Here is a 19,037-nt window from a genome sequence, read left to right as displayed (position 1 = left end):
TTGAATGGTAATTGGAAAAATAGACTAGAATATTGAAAAATAACTGCATGCAATATTCAATTAAAGTTTTAAAAATCATTAAATTGGTTATATTAAATATGAAATTAAAGTGGTTATATTAAATGTGCATTCAAAGTAGTAATTTTCATGTTATCAAAGTACATGCCAATTCTGGATGTAATTTAATAACCACTTCTGGAATTAAACATAAAATTAATCCATAATTAAATAAGAAAGTATAAGAATAAATAAATATTAATAAAAATTTATTATAAATTATATAAACCTTCATAAATACTTTATTTTTTAAATAATTGCTTGATGTGAATTTTTACCTTATTCAAGATAAAAACCATATTACAAGTGCACTACTTATAGTCTTCCAATAATATAAGGCTAAAAAGACTGAACCCACCTCTTAAAAACTTTTGTAGGTGAAATTTTAAATAACAAGCAAGCATGTTGTGCTACATTTATCTTAAGTAGGTAAAATACAAGATAAAACTATTGTAGGAGAAATTAGAAGAACATGTATTCTATTGATTATAATAAACAAAGTTTTACACTTTCTGTTACATGTATATGTAGTATAACATTTTCTTTTAGAGCAAAGACAATCTTTGAAAAAAAAAAATAGAATTCATGTATTTCTAGTATACAATTCCTTTTGAAATGTATCCAACCTCTTTTTCATTGCATCAATTTGATCCAAGAAAATTACACAATGTTTTTTTGTACATTCAAGTGAATTACACTTTGAAACTAACAGTTTGCCACTAAAAACATAAACATTTGCTGATTTATTGCAAACATTTTTCCCCCAACCGTTTTGCAAATACCAATCTTTAAACCAAAAATGCCTTAAATAAATTTACTCTCTTAAACTAGTTGTTTTCAATTCATATAGCGCTACAGTATGGCAACTGCCATGAACAGATTTCCAAGTCTGTGGAGTCCAAGACTCTTCAAACGGCGCTGGAATTCACATCAGCTGCAGTTGCTACAGCAATCTCAAGCTTTCATTGTATCCATTCCTCGCCCAAACTAGCTCCGAATGAAACTAACATTCTTGCAGTGCCACGCAGAACTCGTTCACACTCAGTTCACACAACAACTCCGTGAAAGATCTGCTGACAACAGTTCGAAGCCCAGTCCCGAGCAGATCTACAGCAATTTGTTATCCACCGTTAACGAGAAGGAGAATAAATATTTTAGGAACAAGTATCCAATATTCATGAGTTCGTAACTATGAACTTGGATTTTTAGTTTCTGCACAGATCTAGGAGATGAGCACAGCTAGTCCACCTGGTGGTTGAATTATTCCTTTATGCGAAGAAATCTTTGAAGCGTCACCTGGATCTCCTTATTGCTCGTCTTTGAATTCTGAAATCAGAAGGGATAATCAACGTTCAGAAAAGAAAAGAAAAAACAAAAACAAAAACTGAAAGAAAATAAAATAAAATAATTGCATTGTGTCATGTGTCCTGATATTGCCGAGATAAACTGTCGCATCAATTCACTAGGTTCGAAGAAAGGAGATGCAGCAGAAAATGGAAAGTCCCCAAGACTATTTCATGACTTAGCGGCATTGCAGGATTAGTGTAATACCTTGACGCGTGTTTTGGCACTGAATCGGCCATCCGTGCAAACATAATCGAGGGTGCGGATTCGAAGATCCAGCTCAAGTAACAAGTTGAGCAATTGGATCAGGGAGATATTGTTGTTGCTAGCCTCCAGTTTGATGATCAACGTTGAATCATCGTCGTCTTCATCAACTAAGACAGAGGGCCAGGAAGGGGATGACCGACCAGCTCCAGCTTCGTCACTTACAAAAGTCTGCTGGTTAACTCTCTCTAATGTTGAAACACCTGCTGCATCAAGAGGTGGTGGAGTTTCCATTGTTGGCGCTTGTGGTTGTGCAGGTAATTCTTCCCCTTTTTCTAATCTTGAGATTCGAGAAGTCAGTTGGTGGATGTAAGCGATGGTACTTGTAAGTACTGACACCTTGTCCTTCTGCGGATGCACGAGTGAATTTGTCAGTGTGTCAATAACACGATTAAGGCTTAGGGCAGTGAGGTCAGTCCTTGAAATATTGAGCACTTGGTAGGTGAATTTAGGGAATCGGTTGATTACCTTGCTGATGATGGGCACAATGGAGATCAAGGTCTGCATTCTTTGGTTAAACTTGAACCTCCGATCTCTTTCTGCCAGTTTGTGGGCTACAGCTTGATAATGCTCATGAGGGCTGTATCCTGGACTCTCATACGCATTAAAGTCGGGCAACGTCAATGGTTGAGCTTCCCGTTGCAACTCCACTATCTTCGGCGCCAAATTCTTCGCCCAGTTATGTATCATGGGCTGCCTCTTAGACGAGCTGCTTAATCGGGCGAAAGAGGATTTCCGACGGGGTCGAAACAAAGACTTCGAGCTGTGCCCTGGAGGAACCTGACCCACTTTTCCAATACCTGTTGGCGAATTTTGGTGAAAGGAGCTCCCCGGCGAAGTCATTGTAGTGTCTAAAATCCCGCCATTAGTTTGTAGAGATGGGCTAGCTTGCAATTGCTCATCAGGAATTTCCATAAGAATTTTATCTAAGTTTTCTATTGCTATTTTCTTCCGTAATTGTAGGTCAATTGGTGTGCCTGCAAGATTCTCTAGATGTATTCCTCCTTCTCCAGCAATTTCTTTACCTCCGGCGGTCATCCATTCCGTCGAGAATAGAAATGCAGTACTTGGGTCTCGATTCGGGCTATCTCTACCAATTATGTCCGGAAGATCAATTGATCCCAAGTCTAACTGTGAGTTATGGATTGGAAAGTCTACATACTTCAGTTCTTGGATTCCTACACTTGGTTGTCCCAGATTCGCATTAGCTTGCAAGACTGTCATCGCCCAAGGTGAATTATGCTCCACGGGCTCCATAGGTAGTGTCACGGTCCTGGACGCTTGAGGAAAACCCTCAATTCTCCCTCCCACTTTCCGCAGCACCTTTTCTTCTTGGATGTGTGGTGCAATCGAGGAGTAGAGAAATCCCTGGATGAAGCTCCGCAATGTGTCGGTTTCCAAAATCTGTCAAAAAAATTCCACGATTACAGCTCTGAGAATAATGAACGTGCTCTGCTGTGGCCCTGCGTGGTCTACAATCCTCATACGCACAGATTTTATAATTTTACGACCTTGGTCATGATTCAATTTACTCGCTTCGACGGATCAAGGCCGAACATCGGTCTACATTCAAGATGTCAGTGTTCAAGTGTTGGTTACGTTCAAATACTTTCTGGACGAACGGAAGAACAAAACCGCCCTTGTCAACTCGTTTTCTTTGCAGCGGATCTGACTACCGAGCTAGTCCAAGGAGGGAAAAGGCCTATAGTCAAACCTGAAAAAAGATTTTCTGATGAGTACACTGTAGCAATGTTCTCAGGTGAGTTACCCAGAAACACACACAGCATGTCGTCCGAAATCTAATCGGAAGAAGAATAATTCAACATTCCATCGAGTCCTCACATCAGCTAAACAAATATGATTCACACGCAGAATCAATCGCCATTAAAAATCACAACCATAATCGGACCTGAAACACAACATGACTTCAAGCCAATCAGCATAGGCGACTCTTGAATCAGAAATGGTAAAACCAAAACCCATCCACGTGGTGCTACAGTATCTGACACACTTCCGACGCTTGCTGAGCACAAACTAGCACCAGGATGACGTAGTCTCGACGTTCCCGCCGGCTCTGCGGGGGATGCTAACGCAATCCCCAAGTATGCTGGGACCATCCTTCGTAAGTATTCTTTCTAAAAAAATAAATCCCAGTGACAGTTGGTTCGCTCTCAGCCAAGCACACCGGACAAAAGACACAGAACACGTAGCATTCTATACAGGGGATTCGAAAGAAAACAGTGACTCGATTGACAGAAACTCGGTATCCGGGGATGAATTTCCACAATATAAAATTCACCTGAACCATTCCGTTCTATCTTTTTCCTCTTGGCTGCGAATGTATTTCAAGTCTACAGCAGTCGAAAATAATTATATATAAATAGAGAGGTGGGAAACGCTCTTTCAGAAGCGCTTTCGTAGCCAAAAGAGTTAGGGAGCTGGGCCAATCTAGGAATAATGCTTATTCACCTGAGCTTTGGTGGCCAACTCAACGCAATAGCCGATACCATCATCTGTGCGACCTGGAAAGCACACAAGAGTCTGCAGCAACACCAACTCCTCGTGAGGGAAGACTCTTTAAACTGGCGTGCGAATGTTCCAATTGTGTTACGCATGCATTTGTGAATTCTTAGAACTAGAGCACCGGAGATATTTTTATTTAATTTGATATCCTTTTGACGCGGAGAATGCTGTCGGTGTATATCACGAAAGCGTACCTGAATTCCAGCTTTCTAGTTGAGGATCGCCGTAGGGACAGAGACAATAATAAGAGAAGCCAACGTCAGAGCTTCAGAAATAGAGCAGGTGAGTATCATCAAATTCAGCTGAAGAAAAGTCCATTGACATATCAGGGAATATGTTTACCCTTAAGAAGAGATCTCTGTTCTCGTCTGTGGGAACTTGTTGCATTAGCTGTGGTGTCCACCAGGACGATGATTGCTGCTTCCAAGCGTTGTATGCATACCTGCCAAGTTAGTTTTAATACCAGAATCTTCAAGAGTTACTGTTTTTTAATTCATGTTCACATTCAACCAACATGACCTAAAAACTGTTCATGATCTCAAGGACTTAACTCAGCGATGATAAGAACGTTTTCAAACTAGATTTTGAGTTTGCAACTCAAGAATACAGTCTGATGATGTAGGATAGAAGAGAATGCTGTCGATGTTACCAAAAACCTGGCCCAGAATGACTATATGACATATTCGTAAATTTTAACAAAATGAGAGGGTTTATTTTTCGAAAAGATCCGCAGCAATTGGACGTACCCAGGTCTAGAGGTCGCGAACTGGCGCGAGCAATACACAAGCTGAAATTCTTGAGCTTGATCAACTTCCGTGGCTTCTCTTTCATTGAAATAACTCTGGTAACAAATCAAGCTCCTACACACACGACAGTTGTTGACAGTTATTTGGCAATTGTGCATTGAATTATATCATTCAGAACTAAACTGAGCGTTTGGGACGCTTAGGTTTGTGATACCTTTGATTGAGCTCGAGCTTCCATATGATTCTATAAGTCCATTCAACACCAATGACTAATTCTCTCAGCGCGTTGAAGGAGCTTTCCTTCTCCATGGAGATCGGTTACAGCTCTAGTCTACACTTCGTATGACTAGCTTTTGTGCTGTCAGGGGCAAAAAGACTCCAGGTTGATCCTCTTTGCTAGATTCAAATTGATAGAATCCTCAATTCATTGCACTCAGCCTGCGCTCCAGCGTCCTCCTAAATGACTTACAAAGTGCACCAGCCTACGTCAACTTTACTGGCTGCTAACCAATGTTCTTAGGCATGAGAGTGGTGATAGATATAAAAAACATAATTCGCGTAGAAGAATGTAGCTGTCGGTATAAACCTCTCTAATCAATGAAGTGAAAGTGGAAATTTCTGCCAATAGTAGTGCGCCACCACGGCCAAACAGCTCTTAAAGATTTTGAAAGGAATCAACCCTCAGACTATCGCGGTGACAAAAAGAATTCAAACCAATATCAAAATACTGCTATTGTCGGAGATCCAACTGATTGCACAGACGCTTATACTGGTCAGATTTCAGGATCAACTGTGTCGCTGGAGACTGCACAGGAAGCAGCGGCATGGTTACGAGCCCAAATCTCCTGCAGGTCTCGCGTGCAAGCAGAACTGAACCTCAGAAACTTGCCCGACATATTTCCAACACGAGCACAAGCGATTAAATCCTCTACTAGTACCCGCTCGCCACAAACACCTCAAACGTATCGAATGGAACCTGCACATGGATCGACCGACAGGGGGGGGGGGGGTTGGATATAGCAGGTTCAGAATCGAAAATCTAAAAGGCGAATGACCCAGCATGAAACGGCATTAGGTTTCCGGCACTACACTGCAGGCATGGAACCAACTCACTTGGGTGTGGGCATCGTCCATCACGACGACTCCTCTACTAGCAAATATTACAACTCAAAAGAGTGTAACCCACAGCCGAGGCCTGGCCCCACACGTGTCGAGGGACATGTGCGATCAAAGAGAAGGCTACAAAAAGGATGTGCTTGGAGGTGACGATGGGCATTGGTGACAGCCGTGAGCGGAAAACGTGCTGGCTATTCAAAACTCACGTGTTCCAATTCCTCATTCCCTTTCCCTCCCCCATTTGCCCACCCCTCAGGAGATTACTGATGGGTCCTAGATCGTGGGGGCAAGACACCACTTTTATTATATTTACTGTGTCTCTGTGCGTGTACTTTCGTAAGGACATGAGGGAGCTTTCATGGAAGCGTCGAACTTCGTTGCAGACCAGTGTCGGTTTTATCAGGTTTTATTCCCTCCCACAGCCTCCCTTCCTCCCTCCTCCCTTCAGTTTCGGTCGCGTTTCTGGTGTCTTTGTCTTATTGTATTAAAGTAGGTTTGTGTTACCCATTCACATGTGGAAATTGTTCTCATAATTCTGTCCAAGGGAGGGTGTTCGTCTCCTTCACCTCCACTTGAGGGGAGGGGGCTGACCCAAAAGCATGTACTCTATAACGAAAAAAATAATAATTTTAAATGAGAAGGTTATTTAATATTCTTCATTAAATATTAAGGTACTTTTCTAAATCTAAATGATCTATGAATATTATCAAGTGACCAAGAACCAAATTTTACAAAATCTTTTAAATCTATGCAAGAATATATTTTTAATAAAAAAATTATTTTCACTATAAAGTTTTTTACAAATTTTAACATCTTAGGCTTAAGGCTAATGTATAGAGAAAAGATGCAATTTAGTCCTGAAGTTATTAGACTTGAAAATCTTCTCAAAATCTATACGGGATTATTTTTCGTTTACAAGACTTAAAAAGATAATGACAAGAGAATGAATTTGAAGAGATTTTTGCCCTTTGTATATATACTACTATCTATATATGTCAAATTAATCATATTAGTATAACTTCTTATCATATTTTTAAACAAAACTTAATATTAAATCAATTTTTTTTTCTAATTTTATTACATATACTTCAAAATTAATACATATAGTCTAACAATGCATCTTAAAATAAACATTTAGAACTTCAATTGGTCTATAGAATTATTGGTGTCTTCATCTTTGTCTTCTTTTATTTTGGTTTAAATACCACCCTTATAATTTTAGTAAAACATTCTATTTCATTATTAACATTATTATTAAAATTTTAATTTCTATTCTATAAAGACCAGATATTAAACATATAATAAAAATATATGACATTAAGTAATTACTTTATAAATTTTAATTTTGGTTAAATCTTATATAAAAAATCACATATTACCTTGAATTCTTACAAAAAAATAAAAAACTAGAAAACAAAGTTTAAAAGTATAGTTTTCTAATTTATATGAATTTATAATACTTAGATATTATAACTGGTAATTGGTATGAAAAATAGTTGTACTCAGTGCAAATTTTTGCACCTTGTGTGTGGCTACTGGTAAAAGATTAATAGACCGTTTTTTAAACTTGTGACTTAAAGCAGATTTGCTAAAATCTCATTTGAGGATTTAGTCGTTGGTTTTGGCCATGGCAGAATGTGTAGCATCAAATGTAACTTTATCTATCCTAAAGGGTTACTAATTTTAATGAAGTTACCAATTTTAATGAAGCTCAAATGTTTGTGAGTAAATCAATTGGCGTTAATTTATTGCTTCTATAGATGCTCTAAAGACTTTGGAAGTTTACTTTTTTCTTTAAAATATTCCTTCAGACCCTTTATTGTATTAATGTTTTTACAACATATTACAAAACAGAAAAAAATTATATATATATATATATATATATATGCATGCTACAATACAAATTCCAATTAAAAACACTATATAAACATAAGAAAAAAAAATACAATACAAAACAAAACATCAAACAACTAGAATCAAAAGTATTTAAAAGAAAGAATAAAATGAAATTTGATAAAAGGTTAGTTAAATCTATTTCAATAACAATTGATTTTTTAGTCCTTGGTAATTTTTTTTATCATGCTCGTCAAAAGAAAAAGAATCCACAATAAGCAATTTAAAACACCAAGTAAAAATCAAACTAAAATTATTATGTATAGCTATGAAATGCATGAATGACACTAAATGTTATCTAAAAATAATTTTAAATTTATTTAATAGAAGCAAGTGCAAGTCCTAAATCCAGAAAATACTCAATTTTTTAGATTTGCTACTTCTCTATTTAGTCAAAAAAAAAAAAAACTTGTTTAATAGGCTTCTTTGCTACTAATGGTCCAAGATTCTTTGTAAGTTGCTTAAGTATGTTCTTCCTTCTTGCATCTATCAAAAGTATATTTATACTTTTAATATCCAACATCTTATATTCAAATGCACTGCTTCTTAGGATGTTTGATATTATGTTGTAATACAACTAATGAGTAAAAGAGAAAAGAAAAAATTTCATTATAGAAGATCTTATTTCAAAATATAATAGCAAATTACTTTAGAAATATAGATAATAGTCAAGGAGGTAATAAAATTAATAAATACTAATGTTTTATTTTATAAAATGGGCTTCTATTCACTTTGTATAGCTATAAATAAGAAAAGATAAGATAAAATATCAAAATTAGTATTATGGGCATCTTAAAGTATAAGTAAATCATAGCTTCTAATAAAAACTATGTATTGATACTTGAAGAGGAGTGGTTATGATCAAGATCAAAATCAAATTCCAAGGCACAAAACTCTAATCTTATACTAAATTTGAGGCTTTTTTGTTGATCAAATAGTAGCATTTGAAAGCAAACAATAGAACAATATATTAGGCATTGATTTTAAGCTATTCTAGTTTGTAATGACTTACTAAGAGCTTTGCAAAGTCATACTTGTTTTGAAATAACTTTGATTTTTGTAAAATAAAAAAGTTTATACTTTGAAGTATTTTGTGAGATTTGTAGTAGATTTGTGAGATCTATAGTTTAAAATTTTTAGATTTTTAATTATAGTTATATTAAAGTTGAGCTTGATTAAATAAGTTAATTAAAAATTATCAAAATTTAAATATATTAGACTTTTAAAATTAGAATGTAGAAGGCCAATGAGGATTTATATGATTTTCAACAACTAAAAATTGGATTGAAATAAATTTAGATATAATAATAGAAAACTTGATTTCCAACAATTTTGCAAATTTTGAGAGCAATTTGAAAATAAAAGTAAAATACATTAGTGCTTAGAAATCAGCTTAAAGATTGGAAAAGAAGGCTAGTTGACAACTAAACAAACTATGAGGTTTTCTTTCCATTTAGTAAGTTCAATCTTCTTCAAGTTTGTTGCACTTATATTCAACTAAGAAATTGAGGAATTTACAAATTTTAAGTTAATATCAATGATTATATTATTAATTATTGAAGTTTTGAATTTGTTATAGGATTTGATTAAGATTTATTTAAAATTTGATTAGAATTTTATTTTAATTCTTTTAGGATTTTATTAGGACTTTATTAGGATTTGATGAAGATTTTAAGAAGATTTTATTAGAATTTGGTTAAGATTCTTTTTAAATTTGAATAGAATTTGGTGAGAATTTGATTAGAATTTACTTAAGATTTGAATAGAATTATAAGTTAATATTATTGGATTAAGATTTGACTATGATTTGATATAGATTTAATTAAAATGAGTTTAGATTATTCAAGATTTAATTGAAATTTATTAAAGTGAGATAAGATATATTTTGGATTTTTTTTAAGATTAATAGGATGTACTTAGGAGAATTAGATGTATACTTAGAATATTCATGGTTATCAAAGGATATTTCTAAATACCTTTTGCATTATTTGAGGTTGTAAATCAATCTATTTTATAAAATATAAACAAAAGCATTTAAACAATTGAAAAATTGGTAACTTCCAAATTCCGAGAAATATTTTATTGAAATATTTGGTAATGTTAAAAATAAATTTATTATAGTAACATCCTAGAAAATGTATTGATTTCCAAAATTTCATGTTTTCAATATCTTATAGCTATTTTTTGCTACTTCAGTAATATTTTTTATTTTTTTATAATGACAATCAAATTCTATAATTATTATAGTTGATATTACTTTCTACAAGTATTATATCAACTTAAGATTGTAGAATATTTTATGATTATTTTTCATAAGATGGTACATGCTAAAGGTGTAATAAAATTATAAAACTTATTCTTTAATACTATCAATCAATTATTTTTGGTAATAAAAAAAATTGTATTTGCATTCATCCTATTATTTGATAGAAATGTGTAAATTTTGCAAGTATTGCATCTAATTGACATCAAATTTTATATCCACAACTACAAAAGTAAAAAAAGATAATTCTCCTTTTGCATCAATATTAGTTATTGCTTGCATAATTTTTAGATATCTATCTTTAAGATGTATGCTATTAATACCAATTAAAAAATAATAATATATAAAATCATACAATCTAGCAATAAAATACTATAAGAATGCAATCAAAGTAACCAAAATTCCATTCAATAATTATTATACTTTCAAAATTAGATCGAAACATCTCTTTTTAATATTATAGAAGTAATTGATATCCATCTTCAAATGATTGTTAAAGATTATTACATATTTTTTTACAACCTCTCTATACTTATATATAAATTAAAGAAATGCCATACTTTGAACAAAGATTTTTAACAATCTCTATTGAATAATATGTTGGACCATCTTAAATTTTTTATTTAATTATTGACACCACTAAAATAATAATTACATATTGATTGTTGAAGTGTTTTATTCCTATATAAGTGTGTGTTATATTATTGGCTTTGATATCAAAGGCTTTGGTATTTTAGAGTTGTGAAAAATGAAAATGTCACTTTTTTCTTGTATGAATACAATTCAAATTGTATTGTTTGCAATTAGATTTGACAACCCACACTTCGCAATTTTTTGTAATTGTATCATACTTAATTGCAGCCTTAAATGTATCTCTATTCTCAAATATAATTCCAATCGCTAATGTCATTTTTTATTTTCTTTTGATCTAAGACTTATATATCAATGAAAATTGGGATTTGACCAAGACTAAAGTGGCACTAGTTTAAATATTATATTACTTATACAAACCTCTTTTTTTATAATATACATATTTTTTGTCAACTAATGAAATAATTATAATACAAACAATTGAAATAAAACATATAAATAAGTTCTTGCAAGAAGCTCTTATGAAAATATAAGGCACTTTGAGCAATAAAAAATTTAAGATAATGTCTCAATTGCAACCATATGTTAATTACAATATTAAGCAAATAGCACAAAAAAAATTCTTCATTTTTAATAAACCTTGTCCTCATTCTTTTTGTATATACTCAAAAATAAGCTACTATTGTAATAATATTCAATGAAAATTTATATAGAAATTAGACATTCCTTAAGTTACATTTTTTATTAAAATAAAATAAAATAAAATAAAAATATCTCACTTCTACAATATTATAATCAAAATTGAAATCTTTTTGTGACTTGGTTCAAAATAACAAGAGAAAACATTGAGCATCTACATTTTAAAAGTTTTGATAGCTCATGCAAAATTCTAATATTTTTTATTCTAATTTACATTACTTTACTAGCTTATTTACTGAATATGGCAAAGATATAATACCTTTAGATATTTTATAGAGAATAAAAAGTAGAAGTTTAAGTTATAAATCTAGAAATTTTAGTCTAATTAGTTCAAAAGCTTTATTAAATTAACTACAAAATAAGTCTAAAACTTTTTAATTTGAAGCAACAATATATGACAAGGCAATTATGAATCCACAAAATCTTTCAACTACATATATTTCAGTAATATAATTAATAAATGAATAAACTTAATATTTTAAATATGGTATTATTTCTTTATTTTTGAAATTCTATTAATAAGTAATTTTCTCCTTGCAACCATTATTGCAACTCCATTGATAACAAAAATAAGATTTAATTGCAATATTGTATCCTAAACTTTAATTATAATATTAAGTGATACAAAATGATAATCAATTATAATAGCATCTGTAATATAAGATTTAATTATAATTTTGTATCCTAAAGTTCAACTCTTATATATGTGGAACATAGTTGTAGTAGACTACAAATACTTTCTCATCATAAAATTGATCACCATCATATAAATGGACATAATAATCTAATATAGTCTATAATGTTCACCAATTAGCAGCAATTACCACTACTACAACCTCAAACTTATGTTTTACCACTTAGCAATAATTACTACTACTACTACAATCTCAAACTTATGTTTTACCACTTAGCAACAATTACTACTACTACTACAACCTCAAACTTATGTTTCACTAATTAGCAGCAATTACCACTACTACAACCTCAAACTTATGTTTCACTAGTTAGCAGCAATTACTACTACTACAACCTCAAACTTATGTTTCACTAGTTAGCAACAATTACTACTACTACTACAACCTCAAACTTATATTTTACCATTTAGCAACAATTACTACTACTACTACTACAACCTCAAACTTATGTTTTACTACTTAACAATAATTACTACTACTACTACAACCTCAAACTTATATTTTATCACTTAGCAACAATTACTACTACTACTACAACCTCAAACTTATGTTTCACTAATTAGCAGCAATTACCACTACTACAACCTCAAACTTATGTTTCACTAGTTAGCAGCAATTACTACTACTACAACCTCAAACTTATGTTTTATCACTTAGCAACAATTACTACTACTACTACTACAACCTCAAACTTATGTTTTACTACTTAACAATAATTACTACTACTACTACAACCTCAAACTTATATTTTATCACTTAGCAACAATTACTACTACTACTATAACCTCAAACTTATGTTTCACTAATTAGCAGCAATTACCACTACTACAACCTCAAACTTATGTTTCACTAGTTAGCAGCAATTACTACTACTACAACCTCAAACTTATGTTTTATCACTTAGCAACAATTACTACTACTACTACAACCTCAAACTTGTATTTTACCATTTAGCAACAATTACTACTACTACTACTACAACCTCAAACTTATGTTTTACTACTTAACAATAATTACTACTACTACTACAACCTCAAACTTATGTTTTACCACTTAGCAACAATTACTACTACTACTACAACCTCAAACTTATGTTTCACTAGTTAGCAGCAATTACTACTACTACAACCTCAAACTTATGTTTTATCACTTAGCAACAATTACTACTACTACTACAACCTCAAACTTATATTTTGCCATTTAGCAACAATTACTACTACTACTACTACAACCTCAAACTTATGTTTTACTACTTAACAATAATTACTACTACTACTACAACCTCAAACTTATATTTTATCACTTAGCAACAATTACTACTACTACTACAACCTCAAACTTATGTTTTACCACTTAGCAACAATTACTACTACTACTACTACAACCTCAAACTTATGTTTTACTACTTAGCAACAATTACTACTACTACTACAACCTCAAACTTATGTTTCACCAATTAGCAGCAATTACCACTACTACAACCTCAAACTTACATGTTCACTTTAAATCATCATATTGCCAATGTTCCTTCTATACTTTGAATATTATAAAGACTCAATAATGCAACAACAAGTCCATAAGGTTATTTGATTACTCTATTCCCATTGTTAGTTTGAAGAATGCATTGATGTGCTTTGGTGTATGTGTTAGAGTAGAATTGTTTTATAGTTGAGTTTTTTTTTTTTTTTTTTTTTTTTTTTTTTAACAAAACATGCATCAGCAACACTATCACAACACTACCAATAGTAAATTATATTAGGGTGTAGTCATATGCAAAGTAATGACAACCTCCAATTCATGCAAAATAGACACTACTCATCAATCATGTAAACCTTATTTAAGTTATAATCTTATAATATTCTATTTAGATAATAAAACTTTTATTATTTGTTTTACATCAATAATTTTAAACTTCTATCTTTTTTAATTTTTCAATAGTACTATCGTGAAAGTTTGATAAAAGTACAAACATGAATATTTTTTAGTAAAATATCTTTTTACCAATGTCTAAAGGTTTTAAAATCTTCTTGATTGTCTTGCTTTTATTGATATAAAGTAAAAAATCAAGAAAAAGAAGATATTATCAATCAAAATATAATTTTTGTAACATTTAATTTTTTAAAATATAAATAATCTAATTTTTTCTTCAATTTCCTAGTTAAAATTGGATCCAATTTTGGAATTTAAAAAATAAACCAAAAAAACTACCAATAAATGTATTCAAATTTATTATTAGAGTCTAAGTTTTAATATTTTTATTTTTTTCTATTATAGCTTTAGAATTATTGTATATTATTATTATGAAGAAAACTTAGGGTAGTTTGATTTAAGAAAAATAATGATTTAATATTTCTAAATAGTTAATTATATTTTTTTCATTTCATCTTAATAGCAATGCAAATTTTTTAATACATTGGCTCAAGGTTTGAGGGTTTTTTTCTCCTAAAAAATTAAAATTAATAATACATTTTTGCCTAATAGCACCTGAAATATAAATTATCAATATTATTTCAAATTAAAAATTAAATACTAAACCAAAAAGAAACCTTCTTAAATATTATTTTTAATACATAATTCTCTAGTGAAGAAGCTACTAACATCATTTTTTATGCTTAAAATTATTTTCGGTTATTTTTTTTAATGTTATATAATTTTTATAATTAAAAGATAAGAACTTACAAGATAATTTTCTATTGTTCTTTTCAAAATTTGATTTTAGCATAAAAGAGGTACTTTTATTTTTCTTTTTTTTAACTTCATTAAATGTATTACAGATTACAAGACATTTATCCTAAATAAAACTCTAACTGGAAAAAAATTTCATATTAATAAGTTTTTTTCTCAGTACTAATCAAAATTTATTTTTTAGAAGTTTATTATACTTTTTTTAGAATATACTAATAAGATTTCTTATTACACTCTTTGTAAAGAAGAATGATTGTTCTTTTACTAACATTTGAAGAAAAAAACTTCAAATTTTAGAAAATTTTATCATATTAAAGTAATTTTTTATTAATATAATTTTAAAAGTTCTTCAAAAAAACATTCACCTGCTCTATTTAGAGTGAAGATTGGTTAAAATAATATTCCTGTAATTTATAACCTTATTCTAGATCACCTTTATTAAAGAATTATTAGCCTTTATTAATTAAAATTTAATTAAATAATCATTCATATTTTTTAACTTATGATATTTCATTATATATATATATATATATATATATATATATATTCCATACATTGTTAGTTATGTTTTAATTTCCTTTGATAATCCAAATTATGCACCTATATTATATATCTATCATATCCATTCATATCTGAATTCTTTTCTTTATCTATTTAAAGTAAAATTATTAAAATTATTTAGCTTACCTATAATTTATTTTAAAATAATTTTTAATTTTTAATTTCTAGACAATTGCTCTTACATTATTGATAATATATCTAAATTGTAGCAAAGTAATAATTTCAATTGTTTACTTCTTCTTTTTTTATTTATTATTTGAATCTAATATATGATTTGGAGCTACTTTTAATATTTTAAATCCAAGATGTGGCAATAATATTATATTCAAATATTAAATTAGCTTATTATAAGTATTTTTATTATAATATTTAAATATCTAATACTATAGATGTATTTTTAATTTAAAATATATATGTAGAAAACTATAAAATCTTCTTATATTATATATTATAATATTTAAATTTATTTCAAAAATTATTGAGTACAATAGAATTCTTGATTATAAAAAAATCTTTAATAATAGAAAAAATAGGATTTATTTTAAAAACTAACTTGCCATCTTATTCTAGATCTTTGAGACTGAAAGTAAATAGATTGTTTTCAACTATTTTTATTATTTTTCTTGTTTTATCTTGATTTTTTTATTCCTCTACTATATTTTTAAAAATAAGAGATAATAAGAGATTTTTGGCCTTCGTTGTTATTTTTCTTATCTTATTTAAATAATTTTATGTTACTTTAGTTTAAAAGTGAAATAGTTCTTAAAATTAAAATAGAAAATATAATTAAAGATATTTCTAATAATAAATATTAGGCCATTTTTATCCAAATTTATATCAGATTGATATATCACAATTCAAATACTAGTGTGATATTTTATTTTTCTAGCTTTAAGATGAAGACTTACTATAGACTATTTTAACATGGTTTTAAATATTAAGTTAAAGAATGTAGTTTTTATAAACTTAAAAATAATTTAAAAATTAATATTTATTTCTTATATTATTTTTTACTATTTTCTATTTTATTTAGTTTTAATTCTGTATTTATATATTTTTAGTATCTTTCTAAAAAATAAATAGACTCTATTTATATTATTTAAGTAAGATAGTTTTTAATATTATTATATTAATTAATAATTTTTTTTAATACAATTAAATCAATAGCTTAATAATATGTAATTATTATGTTTAATTACATCTTTAATAGATAGCCAAATTTACTAGTTTATTTACTTAAATAAATATAATTAAATTGGAATAGTTTAAATTATTATTTTTTTATTGAAAAGATTTTTAAAAGCATTGTAGATCTTAAAAGTATTTGTAAGTGGTTGATAGATTGACAACTTATCCACATGTTGCATATTTAGCCATTTATATTACAAGATGGTAATATAGTAGACATGTCAAAAACTTGCCTTACAAAATTAGACATGCGTTTTGAAAGTTGGACACATATCATATGATCTATAGGATATTACTACATAATTTATCAATATATAGTATATATAGAGGCAAGAACAAAGCTTTCTTTACTCTTGGCAATGCCTTTCTTATGTTCTATCTTGGTTCAAGACTTCCTAGTTATTTTATTGATAACAATAGTCATTCTAGTTTTAATTTAATATCTACCTTTTAATTGTTTACTTTCTCTCTTTTGGTGATATAAGAATGTGTTGTCATTTTTAGAATTTTGTTGTGGTTTATGTCTTTGACAACATCCTATATATATATATATATATATATATATATATATATTTATAAGTTCATAATCTTATTTTATTATATTTTTTATCTATTTTTTAAAACTAAAAAATTAGGTGTTGTCTTATCTTATTTGCTATGATTATAAATGTTTTTATTGACTACCAATGTTGATTGTGGTTTCAGAAATTCTTTAAAAACTTATTGTTATATACAATTAGCTTGTCTTAATAAACTATTATTGTTTGATATATTTTAGTATCCTTGAAATATAAATTTTTGTATTATTAATAGTACTATATATTGGTTGATTTTAGTATTATCTTGTAATCTTTCTTCTTTTATTATTTAATGTGATTCCTTTTCTTTTATCCTTTCAGTTGCATTTGTTTGTTGCTAATTTAAATAATATTATTCTACATGAAATTAATATATATTGGAATTTTTTGGTTGAATTTGATTTAATAATTTTAAATAATCTCATGTTACAATTAGTACCTTCATCCCTCCTTCTAATAAACATTAATGTTTGAATCTTCTTTATTAATATAAGTTTTATAAATTATTAGTATCAAAAGCCCAATAATACTAACAAACTCCCATATTTAAACCTTTTGGGGCTTTGAAACAATGCAAACTCCAAAAAAATTATCTCTTTTATAAAGCAATTGAATCTTTTTAATATTACATACTTCTAAATGGCTCTATTAATTTTTTGATAGACCTACTTCAAGCCAATAAATTATCCAATTTATGTCTCTTTGGTATCTTAACTATAATTGTTTATAAAATGGACTTTTAACTCTTAACCTTTACAAAACATTTAACTAAATAAAAATGAATATTTATTTAGTTTTTATCTTTTTTAGACTAATTCCTAAAACATCTTCAATTTGACTACTATCTAAAAGATGATTTCTTAAATTTAATAAAAAAATACGTTCTAATATATCTATGTTGAGATTTTAGTGGTTTATTATCTTTTATAATAACTAATAATTAAAATATATGAATTATATTTAAAAAATTTAAACATAAATAACTATATCATAAATATCAATAAAATATTTAAAACATAAATAATTATATACAATTATATTTTAAAACATATGAATTATATTTTAAATTCTAAACCAAAATGGAGCTAGTTTTGGTCAAAATTCTATTAAAAAAAAATTACACAATTTTTTTAAAAAATTCTTTTTTCTTTTCATCTTTAAATATATTTTATTAATATTTTTCTTACTATAAAGCTGTCCTTATATCTATAGTTATTTATTTATGTTTACACTAATTGCTCTTATGACATTTTTCTTCTAACAAAGCATACAATAATGACATAATTTGTTAAGAAATCTACAACTAATTGAACTTCCTTGCTATTTATTTTTACAATTTGTAATTGAATATTTACTAAGAAATCTATACATACACACATGAGAAAAGTTGCTATCTAGAGATAAACTCTAATGTTTCCTAATATGTTATAAACTCTAAAGCTTGTGGGCATTCCCAAAGCTACAATATCCCGAAAAACCTGCTCTAATCTAAAGGATGCCTTGATACTACCATATATATACGATTGTTAAGGGGTTCCAAATCACGTTGCCTATATCATTTTCACCACTGGAAGTGGACAGCTAGTAACTTTTTAACACTCGTCAGCTTAAATCCGCAACCAATCGAACTCATCTTTCCTAGCTTTTACAATAACCTGAGTTAGCAGAAAGTGCCGCACATGTTTACACATTCAGCAGCTTTTGAGCATTGATGCCACATATCCCTTGATAATCGGAAATATGTTGCTACTGAAGAATAACAATGTTAGTTTTTTGTTTTTTATGCTTAATTAATTGATTACATATTTGTTGCAGGTGTAGGTGCATCCCTGTT

The 19,037-nt window shown here is 29.1% G+C and overlaps 1 protein-coding gene across 3 annotated transcripts; it reads right to left on the bottom strand.

Moving 5' to 3' along the window:
- Positions 1-748: 748 nt before the first annotated feature.
- Positions 749-6,061, bottom strand: LOC112295096 (uncharacterized). Of its 3 annotated transcripts, XM_024546276.3 has the most exons (9): positions 5,149-6,061; positions 4,935-5,048; positions 4,531-4,630; positions 4,383-4,397; positions 4,135-4,206; positions 2,134-3,069; positions 1,609-2,013; positions 1,306-1,383; positions 749-1,164 (listed from the first exon to the last, which is right to left on the bottom strand). In XM_024546276.3, exons 1-8 carry the CDS (start codon positions 5,241-5,243, stop codon positions 1,318-1,320), a joined length of 1,803 nt encoding a protein of 600 aa, XP_024402044.1. In that variant the 5' UTR covers positions 5,244-6,061; the 3' UTR covers positions 749-1,164; positions 1,306-1,317. The 3 variants fall into 3 exon arrangements, with proteins under 3 accessions (XP_024402044.1, XP_024402043.1, XP_090100446.1); XM_024546275.3 differs by having other exon boundaries at positions 749-1,383; XM_090244320.1 differs by lacking the exon at positions 4,383-4,397 and having other exon boundaries at positions 749-1,383.
- Between the last annotated feature and the right edge of the window lie 12,976 nt (positions 6,062-19,037).

Source organism: Physcomitrium patens, chromosome 18 (assembly GCF_059467195.1).
Source record: "Physcomitrium patens ecotype Gransden chromosome 18, ASM5946719v1, whole genome shotgun sequence".
Lineage (NCBI taxonomy): Eukaryota > Viridiplantae > Streptophyta > Bryopsida > Funariales > Funariaceae > Physcomitrium > Physcomitrium patens.
Note: the sequence above shows the minus strand (reverse complement) of the source record. Positions and strands in the feature narration are given on the sequence as shown.

Coding starts and splice junctions, on each gene's coding strand:
- LOC112295096 (XM_024546275.3), bottom strand. CDS start 5,243: ATGGAGAAGGAAAGCTCCTTCAACGCGCTGAGAGAATTAGTCATTGGT. Junction 5,049..5,148: donor AAGCTCGAGCTCAATCAAAG/GTATCACAAACC, acceptor TCGTGTGTGTAG/GAGCTTGATTTGTTACCAGA. Junction 1,384..1,608: donor GTGCCAAAACACGCGTCAAG/GTATTACACTAA, acceptor TTCTGATTTCAG/AATTCAAAGACGAGCAATAA.